This window comes from Oxyura jamaicensis, chromosome Z, assembly GCF_011077185.1.
Source record: "Oxyura jamaicensis isolate SHBP4307 breed ruddy duck chromosome Z, BPBGC_Ojam_1.0, whole genome shotgun sequence".
NCBI lineage: Eukaryota > Metazoa > Chordata > Aves > Anseriformes > Anatidae > Oxyura > Oxyura jamaicensis.
Genome location: NC_048926.1, coordinates 1,146,182 through 1,157,507, shown reverse-complemented (window position 1 = coordinate 1,157,507; position 11,326 = coordinate 1,146,182). Strand labels below are relative to the sequence as shown.

Below are 11,326 nucleotides of genomic sequence, written 5' to 3'. Positions count from 1 at the left end.
GGCCAAGGCGAGAGCACGGCACAGCACGCATGTAGTTGGTGTTCCTGCAGACACCACCGCAGGTTTAACAGATCTGGTCTATTTTTCCAGTTTTCTGCCTACACGAGGCTGCTGGTTTGGTTTGCGCGCACGCCGGTACAGCCCCGTTTGTTCTAACAAGGGCTTTGTATTCCTCCGATGGCTCAAGCAGATTTAGGGTGCGATACGGATGGTTTCCTTACGGAACACAAAGCTCTACATGGAAATGAGAATGGAAATGGTCTTGCCTTTTTACACAGCCTTCCTCCGAGAGGACTCCAAAGCGCCTTACGGTTACCACCAGCAGGTACAGAAGCGCCATGGGGAGCAGCGGGGTCGGGAAGGAGCACGGAGCCGACCCCACACGGCACAACCGGCGCTCTGCGGGGACACGCACGCGGGACGAGCGCGTCCGGCGTCCTCCAGGCAAGCCAGAGGCAGAGCCCGGCCCCAGCCCGGCGGCAATGGGGAATGAAATGAAACCAAGGTGTCGGAAACGGTTTATAAAAATGGCACATTTATTGCTACAGAACGGTCATGTACATGACGGCATCGAATAACTACAGATGAGAAACAGGTAATGGCCTACACCAAGCTGTGTTTGTTTTGCTTTTAATCTTCTTGAAGGAACTCCAGCACACAACCTGTTTGGACACTTCTACAAATCAGAAATACACCAAAAACATGAAAAAATCGAGGCACTCAGCCACACATTGAAAACAAGGTGTAACTGTTCATCTTTTTTTTTTGTTGCTTTTTTTTGATCTTTTTCCCTTTTTTTCATTTTTTTTCCCATTTTCTTGTTTTTTACTGCTGCAGCTATGTGTATAGTCGCAAAATTCTCCCGTTGCGACCTACAACTAAAAAAAAAAAGCTACCGTACAGTTTCATCTCAGTAACACATGGTAAAATAACATCTTTTAAATAGTAAAATAAAGTAACAAACTTTTACTCAGAATGATTCCAAAAATCTACAAAGAAGAAATATTCAGAATCTGACAATTTTTTTTTTTTTTCCGTAATATTCATGGTATAAAAGGATTGCTCCTGTGAAAAATAAGCCAAATATATTTTTTATTTTTAAATTTAGTTTTTTTTTTTTTCCTACTAGGGTGTACTACAGTCTATTTTATAGCAAAAAGAGCACTAGACAAACGAAGCTTTATAACAAAAAGCCAGGCACTGATACATGGTAAATCTCTGCTTTTTTTTTTTTCTTATCTTCACTTAATTGCATCACAAGTAACAAGAATGAAAAAGGCCACAGTTCATATATTTTCACCATTACATAAGTCTATAATACTTGAAATGAGTATGGTCAAACCAGCACTGCACAAATATGAATCAACTTCAAGTCCCATGAGAAAGAACATGTTCTTAAAAAACAAACAAACAAAACGAAAAACAAAACAAAAAGGTAGGGCCCCCCAAGGGCCCTGGTGCCCCGTTGTGTTGGAATTCATCATATTCCACATCTAGGTTTTTTGTTTTTTTTTCCAGTCAACCAGTGGACTAATTTTTTTCTTTTTCTTTTTTTTTTCTTTCCTTTTTTTTCTTTTTTTTTTTTTTTTTTTTTTTTTTTTTTTTTTTTTTTTTTTCCTTTTTTTTTTTTTTTTTGTGCTTGTTTCCGCTGAAATCTCTTCATTCCTGGCAATGTATTGTTCACTTTTGGACACGGATCGTATTCTGCCTATTGGATACAAAGATTGAAACCCTCCTCTCCCTGACCACCCGTCTTGATCGCCTTCCCCCCCGACCCCCTGAAAAAAGAAAAACAAAACAAAAAAAAATGAAAAGCAAAACCGAAACCAAACCAAACCAAACCTCGGAAGACTGAATCAGTACAAGTTGCATCACTGGTAGGACTGACAGTTGTATAAACATTAGTGTTCCTTGCAGCTACACAGAAGACAAATGGTAAAGAAGTTCTAGATGAACAGATTCCCTATTCAGCATATTCATAAATTACTTGAATGTGGAGGTGGATCATTTCGTACAAAGCTGCTGTTTCGGTATTTATTTCGCAGAGTTCCTTAGCCCGGTTTGTTACCACAGGATAGAGCTTTCTAAGACCTTCACTGCTTTAAATATCATCAGCTAAATCTCCCCTGACGAAGGCAGCTTGAGATGCACATACCTTACCTGCTCTGGGAAAGAGTGGAAAAAACTCAGGAGCACACACTTTGTGGTTTGCTTTTGGGGTGCTTTTTGGGGGGGGTCTCGCCTCATCTGGAGTGGAAGCAGGACAGGATCTTCAGTTCTTCAGTCCGGGAAGGACGAATGCTTGTCCTGCATAAACTACGGACCGTAAGCCTGAAAGTGAAGTTCAGTGTGCAAGCTACTTCTCACGCGGTGGCCGCGCACATCAGAGCCGTTGGGCACAACCTGGAGCTGCTCCTCGAGTTAAGTGCAAGCGGACTGCGAGCGGAACAATAAAAGCGTTTTCTTTCTTACACGTTCCACAAACTACACTTGTCATTTATTTTCTGTCCACAGATTGTTTTAAATAAACATGAAGTTGGTCTCGTCATTTTTTTTTTTTTACATTGTTTATCAGAAGCACAGTTCTTAAAATCGCCGTCGATCGAGAGGCTCCTTGCAGGTTCCTTACAAGACCACATTACAGACAGACACTGAGCGGGCTCCCCCGGGTCTGACATCTCCTGGAAAAAAAATATGGCTTGTTCATCGTCATTTTACTCTCAGCATGACAGCACACACACGGAACGGAAGCCTCCACCCTGCCGAGGACACCAGCGCTCAGAACCAGCGGCTGCCGCTAACGTCGGCTGGGATTCGTCTTTATTACCCCACTTGCATGGAAACCAGGCCTGTCCAAAGTCCGGCGCCTGTAACTCGGAATCAAACCTCAGTGCATTCTCCTCTACTGCTTTTTGTTTTTTTTCTAGTGGTTTAATCCACCTCCACATTTGAGAAACTTATCGGCAAATCAAACCATTTCTCAGTTTCATCGCTACTGAACGTATTTACAGTTTTCAGCACGCACACAGCTAATCCAAATGTTTATGGGTATGTCGAAGGTGATCGCATGGTAGCTAGCATATTTGTTCTTTACGTCTTCAGAAACAAACATAAAATGCAGGTTCTCGTATCTCACTAGTTCATTTAAATGAGACTTTTTGTTTTTTTTTCAACCACACAGATTTTTTTTATAAACAAAAACTGATACAATGTATTAAAACACAGAATAACAAGAGTCTACATGTAAAAATATAACTTTTACATACACAATTCCAAAATAATGATACGTTTGCCATTTGTTGCATAAAATTTACAAATGTCTTTTTCATTACTATATAACTGGCAAAACAGGAGAACAGATGGAACATTTAGACCGTTGGATGGATTTATGGCATTTATTCAGTGTTGATAGGTGGAAAATCTACTCGAACAGGGAGATTTTATTTAAAATACATGCCAGGTTTGTGTGGCTGTAAAAATAGAAACTGGAATTAGAGACAAAAGGATGCTGACAAATACTTAACTAGGAGCACTATCTGTTAATCGTACTGTACACCAAAGTCAATCGTTATTAAAGATTCACTATGGAAGTTGGTTCAGTTGTGCCCAGACTTCAAAGCTAGTTATCTGATGAGTTGCTGTGCCATAGTTTGATCTATGTTACTATTAAATATGTTAAGTAAAAACTTCATTCATACTGGCCAGAGAAATACTGTACTACCACCCCTCCTCGAGAAAGTGCAACTTAATGCTTTAGGACTCATAAGGCTTGGTATAATGCTGCATGATGACTGAAATTGGCATTTTACAAAGAAAGGAGGAGGCAGCAAGTGGTCTACACTTAAATAATCCACTTAAAAACAAGAGAAGAACAACGCAAAGAAGTCAATCGAATCTGTCACACTACTTGCAGTTTTCCCCCCGGATGGTTCCGCCCCCCCCGCCCCCCAGAATCTGACCATGTATTCAGAAACGCCTCACTGCACACTATTTAGGCTACACACATAGGTAACACTTTTAATCGGTTCGTTAAATCACAGCCACTTTGATTATGTTATGCTTCTGATGATATAAACATTGGAAGGCACAGTGGTAACATTGTAGCATTCTAACCTTGTACCTCTGAAAATCCCAGAAAAAGGGTCAAGCAGAGCAACGTCACCATGCGGCCAGCTCGCCTCGCCGGGCTCGGTGACGCTGCCTGGAGTATCTACACACGACGTGACTTTTTAAGTCCTGTGTTCCCAAAAAGACCGAAGAAACAACTCTCTACTTATTTATGAATGAGAAGCAACGTCAGGGTCAGCGTTTCGTTCCTGCACTACCCCTCCAGAGACAGAGTTGGCACTACAGGTTACAATAACAAAACCAGGGGAGAGGGACAGAAATAAGACAAAAAAATCCTTATTTACAGTAAAATCTTCTTTTTAAAAAAGTTAATCAGTACTATTTTTTTACAGGAGCAAAAAAGTCTGAAACAAATGAACAAAAGCTTACCATATTCACTAAATTTTTAATATATATTTATATATATATTTATATATATATATTTGTCATAGGTCTATAAGATCCATCTGTTCCTCCTACCCTAAGGAATGGCTAATGTCATCACTTCAGTTTTCATTAGGACGTTTGCTGGTTTTGTAAATATCTGGGCAGCAAAGCTTCCCTTTTAATATCCAGTAAGTATAAACACTAGCTGTCTAGCACACCAACAAAAACGCTCATTTTTTTCTTCAGAAGTACACTTTTTCATTATTGCAAGTTTACAATTTTTAAATTAAATATTTTTTTCAGACTTACAAATTAATTATATTTTTTTTTTTTCCAAAAGAAGTTTAGGCACAAATGCATTGTCCCACAGTGTGGAGAAGATTGCCATTCAGTCTCTAGGCTGTGCACTTACAGCTCGTAACATACTGCGTTAGACATTCTGAATGATATGTTAAAGAGAGTCGTCCCTCAAGTTGCACTTTTTGTTTGTTTGTTTTTCTTGTTTTTAATAATCGGGAATGCTGAAATCTCTTGCGTCTGCGATTCTTAACTACTCAGACTTGTCTTATATTACAAAAAAGGGGTTAAGGAGAAGTGTTTATGTGGGTTTAAGATAATACAGCTGTTAAGGAAGTGGTCTCTTGTTTAAATGAAGAAATGTGGCAACTTGGACCTGTGAAAGAAGTAAAAAAACCACATCAGTCAAGCTGAATGCGCAGCACTGTGTCCTCCCTGAGCAGATGATCGGAGCGTGGCCGTGGCCGTCAGGCCTGCTGGCAGCACGATCCCATAACCAGTTTGTAGGGGTGCCCCTCGCCCACCTGCCCACCCCCGGCAGCCCAGGGGACGTGCTGCTCTGTGCCCGGGGCTGAACCGTGACCCGGTGTTTGGGGGAAGGTTCCCAGCACCTGGGCACCGCTGCAAACAAAACTTGCCTTTTTTTTACATCTGTCCCATGTGATTGGAGGCATCTCCCATCCCAGGGTGGGGTCCTGCCAGGGAAAGTGGAGGAGGATCTGAAGAGACTTTCTCTTCTTCCCTTCTTTTCAGACAGGCTGCTTTAGGATTCAGGTTTCTTTCTGTTGAATTGAAGCAAAACACAATTTCAAACGTTCGCATTTTGATATCAGGCTGCCTTTGTCATTGCACCTGAGTTTAAAACAACGCTCAGTGACTTGGTGAAGTCGGGCTGCAGGCAGTCCGGGGGCTGAAGCAGACGATGCAGCCCGGTCAGGTCAAGTGCCGAGACGCAGGCAGTGCAACTCGGCACACAATCTCTGCAAATCCCTCTGTGTTTGTGCTTTGCTAAGGAGCGGCCAAGCTTAATATTGAATTTGGAGCTTGCTAAAGAATGCAAAATGGACCGAGAGTGACGAGGATCGCTGCCAACAGCTGCAGCGCCAGAGCCACGGGTGAACACCAGTGCTCCACCGCGACTCTGGGTGCTCTGTGGTGCTCAGCGGGCCCTGGGGGCCAGGTCCTGCCCCCTCTGTGTCACCGGGTGCCCCTGGGCAGCCTTCCCCAAACTCAGCGTGGTGCCTTTTGTCCCAGGAGGGCCGTAAGGAGCTAGGGTGGCACTCACCTCTGACTTGCTGCTCTAAGCTGAGGATGACAGCCACAGCCTGGTGCAAGATCAGGAGCTTCGTCTGGGGCTTGTCGCTCTTCAGGTGGAGCTGCACCATCCGGCCCAACTCCTTGAACGCCTCGTTGATGTCGCGCACGCGCAGGCGCTCCCGAGCGTTGTTGGCCATTCGCCTCTCCTTTTCTCGCTCGGCTTTCTGCTCGGGTGTCAGGTCCTCATCGTCGTTATTGCTGGGAGACAAAAGGAACACATCATTTTCTAATGATGTGGGAAACTAGCAGGGGAAAGACTGTAAAACAGACTTGGTCCAAAAGCAGGGCTACAAATCAAACACCGTAAAAGTTACTCATGGTTGCTGTTCCTCTTCCAGTGAACCTGGGCAAAATTCAGCCCCCTTCAGTTTTACACTGGGTAAAGTTTGTAATCAACCTTTACATTCTGCAAGGAAGACACTTCGAGATGTGAAAACATACATTTTTGGTAACGTCTGTTATCACGGTTGATACCTCAACTTTTTAAGTCGTGACAACTGTTGAGAGCCCGTGTGGTCGCTGCTGCAGTGCCGTATTTGCTGACAACGAGGGAGCTTGCTCGTTGGCATCTAAACCAACCAGCACTCCAGGCACTTTTGGTATTTCTGTTACTTTCTTCTATGCCACATGTAAGGCTTGAGATCTGTTCAGCTCAAGTTATATAGCACAAGGCTCCCCAGCAGACTGTCTCCGGGTGACCCGGACAAGGACCGGCGAGCAGGTCGAAGCAGAAACACCAAAATGCAAAGCTACAGCACGCGTGTAAAGGCCCTTGTACAGCTTGTACTTGCTGCAGACCGCCCTTTAGAAAAAAAACTTCCTCGGCTATCAGCAGCGACGGCGGCGGGGGCGGGCAGTGGCACCACGCAGAGCCCGGGCACCAAAATGCCTGCGGGCAAACGGCCCCGGGAGGAACCGACGGCTGCGCAGAGCCCTGCGGTGAACTTGTGCCTCGTTGCTGCAACAAAACTGCTTTCCAGCCAGATGAAATTATGATTTCAAATTGAAAACACATCAACTGGTGAGTCACTGCCACTATGTAATTTGAATTGGTTATGCAAATGGAGTAATAAATTTTCAGCAGCCCTAACAGCATGGATTTAGATATATAACTAAATATCGGGAGTAACCTTTGAGAGCTGCAAGCATGTTAAAAGCAAAAACGTTAGCCTACAAAAGCATCAAAGCACGTATAAATATGCATAAGCGACAGTGTAATTGTTGAATTAACAAGAACTCCAACCACCTTACAGCAGCATCAAGGTCCTTTCTTCTTGCCACGTTGGAAACAGACATGAAAGCCTCACTTAGGGTTACTTCAACACATTTATTCAGAGAGAATCTCAAGTGTTATGGATTTTCCCCAGTCATAAGAGACGTGAATGCGACTAACAGTTTAAAAATCAGTGTGTGCGGGCTTGAGAGGTCAGAGTCTTGATGCTCTTTCTGTGGTGAAATGTCTGCTCAGGTGTTTCTTACCTTGTCTCAGTTTTTACACAGACGAGCAGACGTGGAAGGACAAAAGGCAGCCAGCCATGGCCACTCACAATCATTAAAAAATCCCCTAAACAAAACAGAATTTCAGCCGTATTTGCAATTTGGCTGGGGAGTTTGGGACTCAAGTGATGATAAAGAGTATCTGCACTCCTGAGCTGTACCTCGGGTATGGTGCAGGTGAGACGAGGGAAATTGAGGATAAATGGGACAGCTGTGGCCTGTCCCTCGTTAGGTGGCTCGTGTTTGCCGTGCCCATAGACATTGCTCAGGTTCACCACGGACACGAGCTCCCAGATGCTAAAATACAGCTAGGATTGAACTCTTGCTTTCCAAACATGTATAAACAATACGCGGAACAAGCCTTGTCCCACCAGCAGCCAAATACACTCCTGCTTTTCCTAAGCAGCTCAGCCTCGAAGGAGGAGAGAATCCTCCTGCCCTTCCCAGGGGGAGGCAGCAACACCCATCTTCTTGCAGCAACTACGGGAGGGCCGGATCCTCATCTGATGTACTAATGCCACTAAATCTTCCAGTTAAACCTAGACAGCTCTACAGGCTTACAGGAACTGAGGACATGGCACGACGAACTTATTTTAACGGTAAAAGGAACGAACACGGTTTGTTAGTTCAGACGCAGGTGTGGTCGCCTTCCAGGCACATTTTTAAAAAGATGCCAATCCATACTGTATTCCCGTTTGCAAGCAGAGGCAGAGAGGAATAGCAGTGTAATTCGCACATTTTCGCAAAATAGAATTTCTTTAGAGATTGCGGAGAACTTGGTCAGTGTCCAAATTTGTGAATTGTTCGAATTTGAGGAAGTCCTGGAGTACAAGTAGCAGAAGTGTACTCAGTACTGCCAGAACAGCCGTTCTGTTCCACTTAGGCTGTGGTTTTACCTGCCAGGAAAAAACCTCATAGTTTCCTCCTGTTCTGTTCACTTCATCAAAATCCAGTAAAGGAATTAAATGAAGCGACACTATTATATACTGTTACCTAGATCTTGACCTAGTAATTGATTTGATATCCTTCTTGTCATCCTCTAGTTTCTTGTCCTCAGAAGATTTTGTGTCCTGGAGGTTTTCGTCTCCCTCGTCGTCAGATTTGATTTCGGAGCTACCTGAAGAGACGCTCTGCCCTTGCAGTCCAGCTGGCATGCCTGGGAGAAAACACACAGACGAGCTGTCAAACACCCGTTCCCAAACGTTGGAGCGATCTGGGGCCAAGTCCTCTGTCCCTGCTGCCCAGCGAAGGGTGACCTGCGCGTGCAGCCCCACGTAACCGGCACTGAGTGAAGCATGAAGGCCCTAACACAGGTTTCACTGATGGCTTGGAGGTCTTGTTCTGCTCCTCAGCCTTTAGGAATAGTTCACTGCCGCCTAGCTGCAGCTCCCCTTCTTCAGTCACTACCTACGTTTTCCCTCATCTTTAAAAAAAATAAAAATTTTCAGTATGTCATTCCTCCCCAGACACACTCAATGCCTCTGCTGCAACGAATGAGCAAAGTCCTTGTAAGCCATCACAACAGAAATCTTGGACTCTGCCACACCTCAGCGGGAAGATTAGCAGCCTCTAGGATTCATGACAAAGCCCAGCTGTCCTAAGATGGGTTCGCTTTGCTCCGAGCCTGCTTTGCAGCAGCCCTGCAGGTGTGCACGAGGCTGCGAGGCTGATGACAGCGCGGCACGTCGTGCGAGCCAAGGGCAGGCACTCTGCTGATGTCCTTCCCACGGCCGGAATCATAAACTGGGTGCAAATTCAGAGCTTCACCTTAAATTCACATCTTTTTGCTGTGCACCCTGCAGCGCCTTGGATACTTGCCAATTTTGTTTAGTTAAATTTGCAAAATTATTTTGGAAATTGGACTGCTTTTACGTGTCCCTGCCCGGGGCAGGCGTTACCTTGAAGGTCCCTTCCAACCCCGATCACTCCGCCATGCGCGGGACCGAGGCGCGGGGCCCGATCCCCAGGTCCCGGGGCTGTTGCCAGCGGTACTCACCCCTGTAGGGGTCCTGGGGCGGGTTCAGGTCCGGGGACGTGGCCGACTGGACGGGCAGCTGGGGCACCGGCACCTGGTTTGGCACGAGCGAGTGGCTGCCGCGGAGGCTCACCCCGTCCTCGCGGTGGGCGCCGACCTGCAGGCAGAGGAGAGAGGGGCGGTGAGAGGAGGCGGCGGCCTGCAATGGGGCCACGGGGACCTGTGGCCCTCCAGCCCCGGGGTCCCGCTGCTCCCCTGGGGTCCCGGGGCCCCGTTGGCAGGCCAGCCCGGGCTGGGTGCCTCGCCAGAGGGCGCCGCGAGCCCGCAGAGCCGAAGCCCGGCCGGGCGTGCAGGCGGCCGAGCGGCTCAGGCAGGTAAAACGTCAAATTGTCTCCCGGGGTGCCGCAGCCGAGCGCGCCGCTTCGCGCCCATCTGTCTTCTATCATGTCCGCCAACAGATCTGACAATTATCTTAATGCCCATATGCTTAATTGCGGGCTTCTCAATTCCCCCATTGCTAGCGGAAATCCTGCAGGAATTTCAATTTGGCATCCGACTCCTCGTTTCGGGGATCGGCTTCGCTGCCATTTTTCCCCGTCCCGCCGGCGAAGGCTCTGACAGCGGGGGCCCCGCTCGGCGCGAACGCAACGCCGCGTCCCCCGCCCTCCGAGGTGGGCAGCCGGGTCCAAATTAGCCCTATTTCATTAACCACCGAGCCCCAAAGCCGGAGGGGCGCCAGGCCTGCCAACGCCGTGACTCCGGGTAACATCCCCATGAAGGTTTTATTAACCACTCCGGCAGTGCCGTCATCGCAGCTGACAGCGCGATGGAAATCCAGCCATTCCTCCCACCTGCGTCGCTCGCAGACGGAGCGGGGCCGGCACCTCCCTAAATAAGGGAGGCTGCGGAGAAGAGCCGAGCAGCCGACGAGCAAAACTGTCAGAAAAAAGCTAGAAAAAAGCCAGGGAGGGGCAACGCTGGAGCTGCGAGTGGCACCGTTTGTCTGTACCCCGTGTCCAGAGGCACAGCCACGAACATTTTCTACACAGAAGATTTAGCACACGCTCCCGACTTCCTCAGGTGTGCGCCTCCCGTAACACTGGTGTGAAACGGGTTTCCGTGGCTGATAAACTCAGCAGCCAACTGTAAATCTCTCTTTGTTCTCCCAGAGTAAGTGCTCGGGCAGATAAAAAAGATCGAGGAATGTTTCTAATCAGACTTACAAGATAATATAGTATAATTGTTAACAGCAAGCCGAGACCGCAGTAGGAAAGATAAAAGGGAATCCTGCCAAGGGGAACTTGAGAAAATCTTTTACTACTAGACGAAATGCAAATAACCGAAAGCAAGTGTAAAATAGCACAGACAAAAACTCTCTCCTCGTTGAGACGCCTTAATTTTAAAAACATGACGTGCTAAGAAAAGGCTGGAACCGGCATTATTTGGTTTTAAGGAAGAGACTTACAGAGGGTGTGCTTGGAGGTCTGCACTCCTCCTTCCTTAAATCTCAAATGACTGAACACAGCGCAGTCAGAATGGCATCCTTTTGAGGAGAAAAAGTGTTTTTCCACTCTGCTGTGACAGGGCTGTGCTCCTCCGTCCCCAGCGATCCATGGGCCTGACCTGGGGCCACCAGGTCTACCCAGGGGGTCGGCCCTGACTTGATCGTCCCCACGGGGTGCGGGGGTCTCGCCCAGGTGACCCCCAGCAGCCCCCTCCCACCTCAATTCTTCTGCGATTCTGCAG

At 46.9% G+C, this 11,326-nt stretch overlaps 1 protein-coding gene across 22 annotated transcripts in view; it reads right to left on the bottom strand.

Moving 5' to 3' along the window:
- Positions 1–821: 821 nt before the first annotated feature.
- The window catches only part of TCF4 (transcription factor 4), a 202,551-nt gene continuing 192,046 nt past the window's right edge, over positions 822–11,326 (bottom strand). For 14 of the 22 annotated variants that reach the window (XM_035310982.1, XM_035310981.1, XM_035310985.1 and 11 more), the window contains 5 exons: positions 9,602–9,737; positions 8,599–8,761; positions 6,077–6,306; positions 5,424–5,573; positions 822–5,171 (listed from right to left, as the gene is read on the bottom strand). In XM_035310982.1, the coding sequence (XP_035166873.1) occupies positions 5,437–5,573; positions 6,077–6,306; positions 8,599–8,761; positions 9,602–9,737 (666 nt within the window). In that variant the 3' untranslated portion in view covers positions 822–5,171; positions 5,424–5,436. Of the gene's footprint in view, positions 5,174–5,423; positions 5,574–6,076; positions 6,307–8,598; positions 8,762–9,601; positions 9,738–11,326 lie in introns of all 22 variants that reach the window. The other 8 variants (XM_035310978.1, XM_035310979.1, XM_035310994.1 and 5 more) reach the window with 4 other exon arrangements.